General features: G+C 48.4%; 2 protein-coding genes across 2 annotated transcripts in view; one reads left to right on the forward strand and one right to left on the reverse strand.

Annotated features, from left to right (window-relative positions):
- The window catches only part of psca (prostate stem cell antigen), a 66,577-nt gene that overhangs the window by 12,254 nt on the left and 37,930 nt on the right, over nucleotides 1–16,393 (reverse strand). The window lies entirely within an intron of this gene.
- On the forward strand, nucleotides 7,880–13,210 carry LOC134298754 (uncharacterized). Its single transcript, XM_062979943.1, has 2 exons — nucleotides 7,880–9,648; nucleotides 12,877–13,210. The coding sequence occupies exons 1-2, from the start codon at nucleotides 8,101–8,103 to the stop codon at nucleotides 12,916–12,918; spliced, it is 1,590 nt and encodes a 529-aa protein (XP_062836013.1). The 5' UTR covers nucleotides 7,880–8,100; the 3' UTR covers nucleotides 12,919–13,210.

The raw sequence follows: 16,393 nt of genomic DNA on the forward strand, positions 1-16,393 counted from the left end.
CTCCCTCTATCAGCTCCAGCTCCACATGAGGACATGAGAGAAGCCTCCCACAAGGATGGTAAAAACATCAAAAACACCCGGGCGTCCCCTGGGCAACATCCCTGCAGATGGCCAATTCTCTCACTCCAGAAGCGACTCAAGTTGCTCCTGACACGAAAAAAAAAAGTTCCACAAACACAAATTGAGTCCTCTTCTTATATATAATGATTGTTCTTGTTTCTTTATTATGGATAGTAGACTGCAAAACCACAACCGGTTTCAACTCAAGAGTCTTCATCAGGTGGATTGTAGTCCTTTTTGCAGTTTTTTTTTGGAGTTTTTTTTAAAAAATATGGATCCTATAGGAAACATATATAGTGGCTACCAGTTATTTACAATACATATAGTTACATGAGACATACACAACAAAGATAATGTAAAAGTCATACTCACAGAAAGATCTAAGTTTTAAACATGCATACTCTGCAAACAGTTTGATTCCAATGTGAGTATAAAGCTGAGTAACTAATTTCACTCTTAAATGGCAAGCACAATGGTCAGGTGGTTGTAAAGTAATGTAATTGCTGTTACTCCAGAGTCACATTTAAAGGAAGACTATAAATCTTTACAAGAAACAATCATAAGAGTTGGAATTGTTCAACCCCTTCGGATGTTCCGTTTGGAGTGTGAAAATCCAAAAAGATTCATGCTGTAGGAGCTTCGTCTAGAAATCTATGCCTTTTTTTTGGTACTTTACAAGCTTTGCTTGCTATGGCAGAGTGGCCTGAACAAGTTTTGATGATGCTTTCAAAGATTCATTGATTAAGGATAGATGTTTATTTGACAACAAAGAACCTACTGATACTAATAAGCAAGTTTCTTTTGAAGAATATGAAAAACTTAAATGCAGGGAAATACGTTTGGATCTACATGCATCCACTTTGGCTGAGTATATAAAAGCCAATAGAATACCCAGAGGTCTAAGGTTATTTAAACCCCCCGGGATGTTCACACTAGATACATCTTTCAATCAGAAATGGGTTGCTATTCTGAACAAAATAGACCCTACAATACCTGCGATTTGTTAGAGATCTCCCTTCAAAGCACACCAGGACTGACTCTGCTTAGCCTCCAAGATCAGTGAGAATTTGGTGTTCTTTTGGGCCATCTTTTGCCACTAAGAATTCATCAGGAATTATAAGTATCGAAAGTGCAACAATACCTAGCACTGGAGAGTCAGAGCGGGCAGTAGAAATAGGGTTAGATAGATAGTTTGAGTGACGCAAAGTATGGCTCTGTTTGTCCAAGCCTTCTGTGATGTAAACTGATATTCTTAGGGATGTTTTTCCTCACTTCTTCTTTCCCCATCAATCCTTTTCCTGCTCTTCTCTAGAAAGAAACCAGAGTCGATTGGCACCCCAAGGTATGTTCCTCTTGGAGAAGTTTTCTGAGCCATCGATGCCTTTGTACGTAAATCAGGATCTCCAACCACTGCACACAGAGGAGCATGACCAAGATGGGAAAAGATCTGAAAACCAAGCCCTAAGAAGGAAATAGCTACCATATATATTAATGTATAAGTCAACCACATGCACAAGTCAAAAGGAGATTTTCATGTCTAAATAATGGGTTTTGATATGACGAGGGTAATTCCATGGAGAGACTAAGGCACCAATACTATCCTTGCCCACTCTTGGCATTTCTTCACCCCAAAAGGCTAGAAAAACCACAGTGGAGAGAATAGAGGGAGTCATTTAAGTTCTTCCAGGATAGATTATGCTCTTGCCTTTTTGCCACTCTACCCAGAGAAAGGGATGGTTCCTTTTTAATAATGGAAATTACTTGTATTAATCTGTGAATAAGTCGACTAGTTTGGGAACAAAATTTCTAGGCTTATACATGAGTATATAGGGTATGTTTCACTGAGGACAAAGAAGACCGAGTAAGCATAAGAGAACCACCCTGAAATATTTCAAAGGCTATCATGCAGAAGTGACCTTGCTTAACTCACCCAATGATGCACAGGACTCACATCAACACAATCCCCATAAACCGCTTGCATTCTCTGATGAATCTCCTTTGGGGTGACGCCTTCTGCTCTCAAGAATTCAATGATTGCACGTTGCTTAAGTCGCATTGACTGACCGTCTGCGCAGGGTTCCATACTTCACACTTGAACAACACAACTGTTCAATGCTAAGACTTCCCACCAAATGGAACCATCTGCGCAAGGTTCCATACTTCGCACTTTAACAACACAACTGTTCAATGCTAAGACTTCCCACCAAATTGTGATGACTCATGGGCCTTGTAGTCCTGCTTATGACACTGTAATGCCTGATGATGAAGAAAACTTGGGTTTTTTACCTTCCCAGTCTGAACTGGAATCTTCCCAGCCAGATCTTTCCCAGGCAGATCTGGGAACCTTGCACCTGCAAGAGAGTTGTGACCCAGAAGTATGTCAAACAAATCCGGAGCCCACTTCTCCTGTGTTCTCCCGCCATGAGTTTTGTAAACAACAGAGAAGTTTGGAAGCTGCTTCGCGCAGGAGTGCGAGGATAGCAGCCAAGAATTCAGCCAATTAAGTCTGCTTTTTCGTGAGAATCCTTAAGGAGGCAAACATCTGGTCTCAAAGATTAGCTTTCGTTTCTGGTTCCCAGAGAACTGCTTCGGCGGGAAAGTTAGACTCTATATAGGTGATTTACCCGCGAAGTAACTTCGCGGAGTCAATTCGTCAACCTCCGGAGCGAGTTGTGTCTGGACAGCGCGCTCCGTTTCAAGCCTCGCTCCTGCTCAAGCCTTGCCCTGCTTTCCAGCCTTCGCTCCTGTTTCTGCCTTTGTTTACCTACGGACCTTGCTTGTTTCCCAGGACTAAACATTGCCTTGTATCACGGATTTTACCAAGTTTTTCCACGGACCTTGTTCTTGTTCCTTGTTACCTTGTTCCACGTTTTAAGCCTTGTTTCAAGTATCAAGTTATTTCCTAGCCTTGCTCAAGTTTATGGACTAAGGGACCTTGTCATCTCCCCTCACTTTGCCTGGCAAAGTGAGTGTTTCGGTTATTGGATTACAACTTTGAACCTTAATATTTCATATTAGACATCGCTTTTTTGGACTAATTTAGACCTTTCCTGAAAGGTCTGCTTTTGGACTATTTCATATACTTGCTTTTATTAACTTTATATATTCCTTCAATAAAGATATTAGATAGATTCTGGCCTCTGTGTTTGGTTATTGGTGCCTTTGCAGCCTGGGTCCTGACAGTTTGACTCCGCCACCCATAAGCACCAATTAACCAAGGCCAGAATGTCGACCGGAGCCGCGCCGGCTGGGCAGCCGCTCAGCTACACCATCAGCAAAGATGAAGTGGATCGCATCCGTGACAGACTCAACGCGCAGGATGGAGAAATAAAAGGATTGAGGGAGCGCGGAGTCCGCCTCCCGGCCATGGCGTTGCCAACTAAGTTTTCTGGAGAAGCTTCCAAGGTCCAAGTTTTCCGCCGCCAGTGCCAGGCTTACCTAGAGGCCCGTGCCGCCGAGTTTCCCCAAGAAGACATCAAGGTGGCGTGGGTTTACAGCCTTCTAGACGGACCAGCGGCCAGCTGGGCGACGGCCCTATTCGATCAAGCCTCTTCCCACCTAAGAACAGCGCAACGCTTCTTGGATCACCTTAAGGAGACCTGGGGAATCGAGGACAATTTGGAGGCAGCCGGCCATAAACTCCGGCGCCTCTTTCAAGGAGACAGACCCATGTCCCAGTACATAGCTGAGTTCCGAGTGCTGGCCCACAGCACCGGCTGGAACGATGTAGCCCTCAGGGGACAATTTCGGGAGGGTCTCAACATTGAAATGCTGGAAGAAATCTCCAAGGTGGACCCTCCCCAGTCCCTCGAAGCACTCATTGACCAATGTTTACGGGCTGAAGTCTTGATTGCCAACAGGAAACAATGGGTACGTGGTCAGAGCGGTAGAGCTGGGGCAAAACCCCCCGCTCCCGCCAGCGTCCAGCCGCGTCCAGTGTGGAGACCCCCACCACCAACCCCATACCCCAGAGGGAGCGAGGAGGTGCCGATGCAGTTGGGCAACGTGCGACCCAGGTTAGATGCCGCCGAGAAGGCCCGTCGCCAACGCTTAAATCTCTGCTGGTATTGCGGAAATGGGGGCCACTTCGCCAGAGAGTGTCCAGCCAAAGGGAAGCCCGCCGCCCGTCTTGCGGCGGCGTCCTCCACGGAGACGAAGGCGTCTGAGGCGGCTGGCACACAGCCGGCGGGGGAAGCCAACGACCGGGCGTAGAGAGGCTCGCCAACCCGGTCAGGAAACCCATTCAAGAGCCGCCAACCGGAGTCCTGTTCCTTCTAGTGGTCACCTTGTGGTCAGCAAAAAGGGGACCCGTCATGATCCACGCCATGATAGACTCCGGAGCCACCAACAACTTCATTGACAGAGAGTATGCCGACTCTCTGGGATTACAATATCATGACTTCAAGAATGCCCGTGTGGTGCAAGCCATAGACGGCCGCCCCCTCAAGACGGGGCCCGTAAGCCAGTGGTCAGAACCCACCAGGATGTGGATAAGGGAACATATGGAAGAGATTTCTTTCTTTGTTACCGAGGTTCCCCATTTCCCTGTGATTTTGGGAATCCCGTGGCTGACTCTCCACGACCCAAGCATCTCCTGGTCCAACAGAGAACTACAGTTTGCTTCAAAGTATTGCCAAAACCATTGCCTCGTAGCCAAGGTCTGCCATGCCACAGAGACCGAGCCCATCATCACCCTGCCCAAGAAGTACTCCGAGTATTGGGATGTATTCAATGAAAAAGAAGCCGAGAAATTACCCCCACATAGACCTTATGACTGTGCCATTGACTTGGTGGAGGGGGCCCCGATCCCGCGAGGGCACCTATACTCCCTGACTGAACCGGAGCAAGAAGCTCTCAGGGAATTCATAGAGACAAACCTTCGCAAGGGATTCATCAGACCCTCTCAATCCCCAGCCGCCTCCCCAGTGATGTTTGTGAAGAAGAAGTCAGGGGAATTACGCTTGGTGGTGGACTATAGAGCATTGAACAATATCACCAAGCGGAACAGTTATCCCCTGCCCTTAATCTCGGATCTACTGGACCGACTTCGAGGAGCCAAGGTCTACACCAAGCTGGATCTTCGAGGGGCTTATAATCTAGTTCGCATCAGAGAAGGGGACGAGTGGAAGACTGCCTTTCAGACTAAATTCGGATTATTCGAGTCCCGAGTTATGAATTATGGATTATGCGGAGCCCCCGCAACGTTCCAGCATTTTGTCAATGATATTTTTCAGGACTATCTAGATCGGTTCTTGATAATCTACCTGGACGATTTTTTGGTGTTTTCTAGATCACAATCAGAACATGAGAACCATGTCAAAATGGTGTTACAACGTTTGCGAGATCATGGACTTTATGCCAAGTTGGAAAAATGCGCTTTCGATCTACAAGAGGTAGATTTCCTTGGTTACCGTATCTCGCCTCTAGGGCTCTCCATGGATCCAGCCAAGGTTTCAGCAGTATTGGAATGGCGGGCGCCAACTAACAAGAAAGAGGTGCAGCGTTTCTTGGGGTTCGCGAACTATTACCGCAAGTTCATTCCAGATTTTGCCCGCTGGTCTGACCCAATCACTAGCTGCATCCGTGGAAAACAGCCCTTCCGCTGGACTGATCAAGCAGAGAAAGGGTTCCAGCAACTAAAGAAATTATTCACGTCCCAGCCAATTCTACAGCACCCAGATCCTGGAACCCCTTTTGTTGTGCAAGCGGACGCCTCGGATGTGGCAATTGGGGCTGTACTCTTACAACCGGTGGGAGACCACCTTCATCCCTGTGCCTTTTACTCCCGTCAACTAACCACACCAGAGAGAAATTACACCATTTGGGAAAAGGAACTACTGGCCATAAAGGCAGCCTTTGAAACTTGGAGACATTGGCTAGAAGGGGCCAAATTTCCCATTGAAGTCCACACTGATCATCGAAATCTAGAACATCTAAGAACTGCCCGCAAACTAAATCAGAGGCAGCAACGTTGGGCTTTATTCTTTGAACGTTTCAACTTCCAGATCCATTATGTGACCCCAGCCCAAACCAAGCAAGCAGACGCCCTGTCACGTAAACCGGAATACGCTGCAGGACGCAAGGAGACCTTTGAATCCCAACTACTACAACCCGAGAACTTTGCCACGCTCACAGTGGGGAACACCAAATCCACTCCCATTGGTTCAACTTCCTCTACTCCAGGACCCATCTGTGCTCAAGAAATCAGGGCTAGTCAGCAAGCAGATGCCTGGGCGCAGGACCAACTTCGTCAAGGTCTGCATTTTCCCTTTTCGCTTAAAGATGGACTGCTTTGCTATAGAAATCATGTTTATATCCCACCCGGACCGGGCAGGGAAAAAGCGCTTCGTCTGTGTCATGACTGCAAACCAGCAGGGCATTTCGGACTATTTAAAACCATGCATCTGATCCTAAGGGATTTTTGGTGGCCCAAGATCCGCAAAGATGTGGAAAAATATGTCAACACCTGCCCAGTATGCCAGCGCTCCAAGATAAGAAGGGAGAAACCCTCAGGGCTTCTACATCCCCTTCCTACCCCATCTCGCCCATGGGAAATAATTTCTGCGGATTTCATCACTGACCTACCACCTTCCTGTGGATTCACCACGATCCTAGAGGTGGTGGACCTTTTCACCAAGTTAGCCCATTTCATACCCTGTGAAGGTCTCCCCACGGCCAAAGAGACTGCAGATCTATTCCTTCAACATGTTTTCAGACTACATGGATTGCCCAAGAGTTTAGTCACAGACCGTGGATCTCAATTCACCTCTCGTTTTTGGAAGGCACTACAAAAACTATTGGGCATAGACTCTCGCTTATCTTCAGCTCATCATCCTCAAACAGATGGGCAAACGGAGCGCACCAATGCCACCTTGGAGCAGTATCTTCGCTGTTATGTAAACTACCAACAGGACAATTGGGCTTCTCTGTTACCACTGTCAGAGTTTGCTTATAACAATGGAGTTCAAGCTTCTACAAAAGAAACGCCGTTCTTTGCAAACTACGGCTTCCACCCACGTTTCTTTCCCCCTGTCATTGAAACTTCAGAAGTTCCCGCAGCAGAGGATTGGCTGCAGGAACTCACAGCGGTACAACAACTTTTGCTCCAGCAACTGGACCAAGCCAAGGAGGACTATAAACGCCACGCTGACAAACATCGCCAGCCGGGCCCCGAAATCAAGGTAGGAGATCGGGTTTTCCTGTCCACTCGCTTTCTGCCCTCCCACCGCCCTTGCCGGAAGTTAGATGCCCGTTTCATTGGCCCCTATCCAGTGGTGGCGCAATTAAACCCCGTGACTTTCAAACTCCAACTTCCGCGTTCAATGCGCATCCACCCAGTGTTTCACCGTTCCCTGCTCCTTCCGGCGGATGGTGTGCGTCCTGATACAGACCAACCGGCTCCCCCTCCTGTTTTGATGAATGGGGAGGAGGAGTTCGAGGTTGAGGACATTTTAGATTCTCGCTTTCACCGCCGCCGCCTGCAATATCTCATTGACTGGGTGGGTTTTGGCCCTGAGGAGCGCTCTTGGGAAGACGCCTCCACAGTTCACGCTCCTGATCTAACCCGTCGCTTTCATCAGACCTATCCCACCAAACCGCGGCCTCGCGCTTCGGGGAGAGAGTCCCAGTTTGGGAGGGGCCCTGAGGAGGGGGATAGTGTGATGACTCATGGGCCTTGTAGTCCTGCTTATGACACTGTAATGCCTGATGATGAAGAAAACTTGGGTTTTTTACCTTCCCAGTCTGAACTGGAATCTTCCCAGCCAGATCTTTCCCAGGCAGATCTGGGAACCTTGCACCTGCAAGAGAGTTGTGACCCAGAAGTGTCAGAACCCTGCTACTAGAGCCTGGATGTGGCTCTGAGTTTCAGGGTCACTGACATTGATAAGACACCTGCGTCCCAGGACTCGGAGGAGAAACGGCTGATGGACTTGGCGGGGAATTTGCGCGGGGTTTTACTGAGCGGGAAGAGACTGTTCAAATGAGGGGGAGGGTATATAAAGGAGGGTTGGCCGGAGCCTCCCATTCTTGGCTTTTCTGATGTTCATGTTTCCTACAGTAAAAGTTCCTGGTGATACCACAAAGAGTCTCGTGTGTTCATTCAGGAGCGGCTGTGGTGAGCTGACACTAAGCCAAGAATACGGACACCATCCCGCTGTAGCGGTGAGGTGTAACATGCAAGTGGAGGATGAAGAGCTCTTGGGCGCCGGAGGAGGAAGGTCGGAAAGGGCCACTCCCGAGACGGACGCTGAGTTCCACCAGCTGGCGGCCCTGGCGTCATCCACCGCTTATGCCCAGCCAAATGGGGTAACCCAGAGGCGCGGAGTGGTGCGGGGAGATAGCACCGGAGGAGAGGAAGGTTCACCTTCCCCAGGCCCGCAAAAGATGGTGTTTCTGGAGGAGAGGATGTCGGCGATGGAGACCACCCTGGCAGTGATGTCGAGGGCGATGGAGCGCCTGGCGGTTTTGGCGGAGCCGGAGCGAGGAAGGGAACTCCGGGCTAGCTCAATGTGGGACGTGAGCATGGGAAGCAGCCAGGGCTTTGCAGACCTCCCAGCACCGAAGGGAAGGGAAATGCGAAAGGAGCCCGGTGCCCGGCCCAAGATCCGAACGAGCCTGACGCGGGTGGAGGAGAGTGACGACGAAGGGGAAAAGCCTCCGAGAATCTCGGCTACACTCCCAACTGAGACCCTGGTGCCCCTGGCGAATGCCGGGCGTGGCACAGGACAAAGGGAAGCAGCAGCGGGGCCCACTGGCCCGCAAGGGGGCTTGCGACGGGCGGAGGATTGGGGATTGCCACCACAGGGACCCCTACCGAGACGAGAGGAACTAAGGATCGAGTTTGGGGGAGAGTCCTCTGAACTGGATTTTTTCCTGACCACGGTGAGGGGCTATATGGAGGACAATGCCCACACTTTTAGAACGGAATCCAGCCGGGTACGGGCCATTGGTGCAGTGTTGAAGCGGGGAGCGGCCAGCTGGTACGTTCAACTACACGCGCGGCGCGACCCATGTCTGGGGTCACTCCGACGCTTTATGGGGGCCCTGGAGACCCGTTTCCGAGATCCACTGGAGCAGATCCGGGCGAGGGAGGAGTTGAAGACCGTCTCCCAGGGGCAGAGGTCGGTGTCTGAGTATGCGGAGGAGTTCCAATGCCTCGCTGAAAAGGTGCCGGAATGGTCTGCAGTGACAAAGATAGAACTCTTCAAAGAGGGGCTCAGGCGGGAGATCCTCTCCTGGGCGGTGCATCGTGATGAGCCTGACACACTGCGCGGATGGATTCAGCTGGCGGGGCGCATCGAGACATCGCTGGCCCAGGCGAGGAGGCACCGAGGAGGGCTACAGCAGCGGCCGCAGATGAAAGAGGGGAGCCGGAAGGAGGGATCAACCCCAGCCGGGAGGAGAACGGAGCCGACAGGGAACGTGAGCACCAGCAGGAGGGGCTGCTTCGTGTGCGGCCGTTTGGGCCACAGGGCTGCCGAGTGCTGGCAGAGAAAAGGGGAAGGCGGAGGCCCGCCCAAACCAAGAGCCGTGGCAGGGAAACGCGCCGAGGAAGAACCACCGATGAGGCACCACTCGGGGGGGTTGGTAAGTCAGGACAAAGCCATGATAGTGGTCCCCATTCAGCTGGAAAGTGGCAGCAAACAAGCAACCTGCAAAGCATTTGTGGATTGTGGATGTTCCAGGAACATCATCTCCCCTGAATTAGCCGAGGGATTGGGATGCGAAAGAACGAACCTAGAATCCCCAATAGCTTTTTCGCAGTTGGACGGATCCACAGCATCGGGATCATTAGCTAAGTACAGTGCCGAAGATGTAAAGTGTAAGATAGGGAGTTGGGAAGGAAAGGTGTCATTTGTGATATCACAAATAGCCAGCTATAATGTTATACTAGGCATGCCATGGCTGGGGCAGGCCAACCCGCAAATCAACTGGGAGGATAAAAGCATGATCTTCAGGATGAAGTTGGAAGGAGGGAGCCAGGAAGTGGAAAGGGAGCCGGGGAAAAGGGGGGAGGAAGACTCTATCAGGATAGCAGAACTGGCAGATAAATTACCCCCAGAGTATCGGGATTTTGTGGACGTATTTGATGAGAAGGAAGCAGACAGTTTCCCACCGAAGCGGAGAGTTGAAGTGAAGATAGAGCTAGTCCCAGGAGCAGAGCTTCCTAAGGCAAAAATATACCCAATGTCGGCTAGGGAAAAGGAGGAACTGAGAAAATACATTGATAAAAACCTAGCGAGGGGTTTCATAGAGCCTTCAAATTCCCCTCTAGGGGCGCCTGTGTTGTTCAGGCGCAAAAAGGACCAAACGCTGAGGCTCTGCATTGACTACAGGGGCCTGAATGCAATCAGTTCTGGAAATAAATACCCCCTACCTTTAGTGAAGGACTTGATCGCCCAGTTATCGGAGGGACAGATATTCACTAAATTGGACTTAATTGAAGCGTACCATAAATTGCAGATTAAACCAGAGGACAGGTGGAAGACGGCCTTCTCCTGTGCATTCGGATTATTCAATTATCGTGTGCTCCCTTTCGGTTTGTGCGGCGGAGGCGCCGCGTTCATGCAATTAATCAACGAAGTGTTGCATCCATTGTTGTACAAAGGAGTCTTTGTTTTTTTAGATGACATATTGTTAGTATCTCGGACTAAGGAGCAACACATAGAACTAGTCAGGGAAGTCCTGCAAAAGTTGAGAGAAGCAAAACTGTATGCGAAGCTTGCCAAGTGCGAGTTCAATAAAGACCAGATAGACTTTCTGGGGTATAGGATTTCCTCCCAGGGAGTGGCGATGGACCCTGCGAAGGTAGAAGACGTGAGGGGGTGGGAAGCCCCCAAAACACGGAAGCAGCTGCAATCCTTCCTAGGGTTCGCAAACTTCTATAGAACATTTATCAAGGACTTTGCGCGCCTCACTTTGCCATTAACGGATTTGTTAAAGACTAAAGGCAGGGGAGAAACAGCCAAAGTGAAGGCCCCAGGGGCCAAACTGACCTGGACAATAGAATGCCAGGAAGCTTTCGAAGCCCTTAAAAAGCGTTTCACTGAGGAGCCTGTCCTACAGCACCCGGATATGTCTAAAGCCTTTGTATTACATTGCGATGCGTCAGACCGGGCATATGGGGCAGTTCTGCTACAGAAAGACGAGGGGGGGAACCTGAAGCCATGTGGCTATCTGTCAAAAAAGTTTAGCGATACAGAAAAAAACTGGCCGATTTGGGAGAGAGAAGCCTTAGCGATTCTAAAAGCACTAGAGTGCTGGAGACACTTCCTGGAAGGAAGTGGAACACCGTTTGAGGTGTGGACTGACCATAGAAATTTACAGTATCTAAGATCCCCTCGTAAACTATCAGCGAAGCAAATTAGATGGGCCCAATATTTCAGCCGTTTTGATTTCAGACTCAGATTCTTCCAGGGGAAACATAATATACTCGCTGACGCTCTCTCTCGGATGCCTCAGCACGGGGGAGGAATTCAGGAATCTGAAGGGAGTATTTTTCTTGATAAGCAATGGGGCCTGGCAGTACTAACTCGAGCACAAGCGGCCAAAGAAAACAAACGTACTGCCATTTCCACGGGGGGAGGAGAAATATGGGAGGAAGAGTTGAAGCGAGCGTATGGAATGGACAAATGGTTACAAACAAACAAAGAAAAGGGAGAATTGTGTGGGGATTTGGTGTTTGTAAATAAGAAATTGTATATTCCTGAATGTTTAAGACGAGAAATGTTAAGGAAGTACCATGATAACAAGGGTGCGGGTCATCTAGGCCCCACCAGGACTATTAAACTGTTGGCCAAACAATGCTGGTGGCCCGGAATGAGGAAAGACGCCAGGGGATACGTCACGCAGTGTGAATTATGTGCAGAGGGAAAAACACCACCGGGGAAGCCCCAGGGGCTATTGCAGAAGGTGGTGGAGCCCAGGAGGCCATGGGAATGCGTAGCCATGGATTTTGTAGGCGAACTACCCCCCAGCAGAGGCCACAGATACATTTGGACAATATTGGACCTATTCTCAAAACAGGCACACTTTGTGGCTCTGCCAAAACTTCCTTCAGCTGAAAAACTTGCTGATTTGTATGTGAAGCATGTATATCGCCTACATGGGTGTCCCGACAAGATAATTAGTGACCGGGGAGTCCAATTTACTGCAAAATTTTGGGGAAAATTCTTACAGCTGTTAGGAGCAGAAAGGAACCTGAGCTCGGCCTTTCATCCTGCGACCAACGGGGGGGTCGAACGTACCCAACAGACACTGTGCCAATTCTTAAGGATGTACACCAATTATAGACAGGATGATTGGGCGGACCTTCTTCCGTTTGCTGAGATGGCTTTTAACGGGGCCGTACATTCGGCCACAGGTCGTGCCCCATTCGAAATAGTATACGGACAGGAGGTGGCACCTTTCCCCAGGCTGCCCGAGTGGAAGGAAGGGGAGGGCCAGACCGACGAGGAATGGCCGGCCAAAATCAAGCAAGGGTGGCAAACCGTGGTAGAGGCATTGCGGGAAACACAAAAGAAGTACAAGCTCTTTGCGGATCGTAGGCGCCGAGAGGGGGACAAATTGGGCGAAGGAGATCTGGTTTGGCTGAGCACAAAAAACCTGAAATTGGGGTTCCCATCCAAGAAATTGGCTCCACGCTATATAGGGCCATTCAGGGTAGCAAAAAGAATAAACGAAGTGACCTATGAGCTGAGGCTACCAAAGGACCTAGGAAAGGTACACCCGGTATTCCATTGCAGCCTGTTAAAAAAGTATAAAGGAACTCTGGACAGCGGAGAACAATAGTTGTGTTTAATCTTTTCCTTCCAGGACGAAGGGGAGGAGGACGCCATGTCAGAACCCTGCTACTAGAGCCTGGATGTGGCTCTGAGTTTCAGGGTCACTGACATTGATAAGACACCTGCGTCCCAGGACTCGGAGGAGAAACGGCTGATGGACTTGGCGGGGAATTTGCGCGGGGTTTTACTGAGCGGGAAGAGACTGTTCAAATGAGGGGGAGGGTATATAAAGGAGGGTTGGCCGGAGCCTCCCATTCTTGGCTTTTCTGATGTTCATGTTTCCTACAGTAAAAGTTCCTGGTGATACCACAAAGAGTCTCGTGTGTTCATTCAGGAGCGGCTGTGGTGAGCTGACACAGAAGTATGTCAAACAAATCCGGAGCCCACTTCTCCTGTGTTCTCCCGCCATGAGTTTTGTAAACAACAGAGAAGTTTGGAAGCTGCTTCGCGCAGGAGTGCGAGGATAGCAGCCAAGAATTCAGCCAATTAAGTCTGCTTTTTCGTGAGAATCCTTAAGGAGGCAAACATCTGGTCTCAAAGATTAGCTTTCGTTTCTGGTTCCCAGAGAACTGCTTCGGCGGGAAAGTTAGACTCTATATAGGTGATTTACCCGCGAAGTAACTTCGCGGAGTCAATTCGTCAACCTCCGGAGCGAGTTGTGTCTGGACAGCGCGCTCCGTTTCAAGCCTCGCTCCTGCTCAAGCCTTGCCCTGCTTTCCAGCCTTCGCTCCTGTTTCTGCCTTTGTTTACCTACGGACCTTGCTTGTTTCCCAGGACTAAACATTGCCTTGTATCACGGATTTTACCAAGTTTTTCCACGGACCTTGTTCTTGTTCCTTGTTACCTTGTTCCACGTTTTAAGCCTTGTTTCAAGTATCAAGTTATTTCCTAGCCTTGCTCAAGTTTATGGACTAAGGGACCTTGTCATCTCCCCTCACTTTGCCTGGCAAAGTGAGTGTTTCGGTTATTGGATTACAACTTTGAACCTTAATATTTCATATTAGACATCGCTTTTTTGGACTAATTTAGACCTTTCCTGAAAGGTCTGCTTTTGGACTATTTCATATACTTGCTTTTATTAACTTTATATATTCCTTCAATAAAGATATTAGATAGATTCTGGCCTCTGTGTTTGGTTATTGGTGCCTTTGCAGCCTGGGTCCTGACACAAATAGAACCATCTGCGCAGGGTTCCATACTTCGCACTTTAACAACACAACCGTTCAATGCTAAGGCTTCCCGCCAAATGGAACCATCTGCGCAGGGTTCCATACTTCGTACTTTAACAACACAACTGTTCAATGCTAAGGCTTCCCGCCAAATAGAGCCATCTGTGTAGGGTTCCATACTTCGCACTTTAACAACACAACCGTTCAATGTTAAGGCTTCCCGCCAAATAGAACCATCTGCGCAGGGTTCCATACTTCGCACTTTAACAACACAACCGTTCAATGCTAAGGCTTCACGCCAAATAGAACCATCTGCGTAGGGTCCAATACTTCGCACTTTAACAACACAACCGTTCAATGCTAAGGCTTCCCGCCAAATAGAACCAACTCCGCAGGGTTCCATACTTCGCACTTGAACAATACAACCATTCAATGCTAAGACTTCCCATCGAACAGAACCATCTGCACAAGGTTCCATACTTCGCACTTTAACGACACAACCGTTCAATGCTAAGGCTTCCCTCCAAATGGAACCAACTGCGCAGGGTTCCATATTTCACACTTTAACAACACAACTGTTCAATGCTAAGGTTTCCCGCCAAATAGAACCATCTGTGCAAGGTTCCATACTTCGCACTTTAACAACACAACCGTTCAATGCTAAGGCTTCCCACCAATAGACTGTAGAGTCTATTGAACAAGCCAGTACCTGCCACATACCAGTACTCTCATCTGTTGAGGAGTTACAAAGGTGGGGGCATTACTTTTCCTTCAACCCTCTAATTTACAGCATTCCTTGGCAGTTTAAAGTGGTGTCGAACTGCTCTGATTTAGGTAAGGGTTGTGCAATAATCCCTTGTAGTCTAAAGATGGCACTGTTGCTGCACTAAATGTCCAAAGCGCTTCTCTTTCACTGTAGTTAATCTCTCCAATCTCTCCAGTAGCCTTTTCTTTTCTTTTTCAAATCTTTTGCAATTCTTAATATGCTCAGCCAAGAGGAACGTGCGCCTGCCTCCCTTCCCTCCCTCCCTCACAGGGTCAGGCGCTTCTACAAATCACTCCGTTTTATGCTTCTTTTGAGGTTTGCAGGGGCATGTTTTGAGAAGCCCTGGCTTTTTCTGCAGACAGCTCTTGCATATCCTGCAACATTGCAGAGATGAAAACCAGTCTCTGGGTTGGTGAGAAACATCAGAGTGTGGCCGAGGTGGCAAAAGTTATTAATCACTCTAATGTCAGAAAATTATATATATATATATATATATATATATATATATATATATATATATATATATATATATCCTATCTATCTATCTATCTATCTATCTATCTATCTATCTATCTATATAAAAGGGTAATGAAATTTCAGCCTGGGACAACACAACAAAACTACACATCCCAGAAACACTAAACTTGGCAGTACAACCCCTCATCCATGCCTCTACGTTCATACAACAAAAAGCTTCAGCTACTCCAGAAAACGGCCAGGCTTTGAGACTGCAAGGCTATTCACTGCTATTTCACCTGGACAACAAAGGATTCCCATCAGCCACAGCAACGCGTGGCTGGGCAAAGCTAGTATATATATATGATGAGAATGTATCCTTTTGATCACGTATCCACTAGAAGTGCATTTATAGACTGTAGAATTGATGCAGTTTGACACCACTTCACCTGAAATGGCATTTTGAGAGTTGGAGTTTGGCAAGGCACCAGCACTCTTTGGTAGAGAAAGTGGTGTCAAACTGCATTAATTTTACAGTATAGATGCATCCCAGGACTCCAAGACTTGGGCATTTGGGAGTTGTTCTGACAGTCCAGTAACATCAAAGCCAGTCATGAGGAACAAGCGTGTATCTAGCGAGCGTCTTTCATTGAACGTATTTTCTGGGTTTCCAAGCTCTTTCACAGTTCTTGTAGCCAATCCATTAATTACTTTATTTCTGTCACCGTTTCTCAAGTTTGTGACTCATTATGGGCACCTGACTGGCACACTCTGCCTCTGACATCAGCAGCATGTCTCTTTCTTGCATGCTTTCTGGCTTTTGCCATCACCATCGCTTTCTTTTCACCGTCCAACAACACATTCATCACAATGTGGATACATGTTATCCACTTCATTGGAAAATCGGGCCAAAGAGTGGCTTCATATCTCAGCATCAAGTGGAATTCCAAACTCTTTGGAGGTTTCAATCCAGTGGACAGACAGAAAGCATAAACCAGATCTGGAAGAAAGTCATGTCCAAGAGTGTATCTACTAGAGATGTGCACAAATTTTTTTCCTTCGTTTCCTTTGTGCTATCGTTTTGTGTTGAAAGTTCATCTACACAAAAGATAGATGACATTTTCATACAAAACTATAGATGACACGATAATGAAAGC

This window comes from Anolis carolinensis, chromosome 4 (assembly GCF_035594765.1).
Source record: "Anolis carolinensis isolate JA03-04 chromosome 4, rAnoCar3.1.pri, whole genome shotgun sequence".
Lineage (NCBI taxonomy): Eukaryota > Metazoa > Chordata > Lepidosauria > Squamata > Dactyloidae > Anolis > Anolis carolinensis.

What these genes read in the sequence shown, in the direction of transcription:
- LOC134298754 (XM_062979943.1), top strand. Translation starts at nt 8,101, where the DNA reads ATGTTCATGTTTCCTACAGTAAAAGTTCCTGGTGATACCACAAAGAGT. An exon ending in GGCACCACTCGGGGGGGTTG is followed by an intron (nt 9,649 to 12,876) that starts GTAAGTCAGGAC and finishes TTTTCCTTCCAG; the next exon opens with GACGAAGGGGAGGAGGACGC.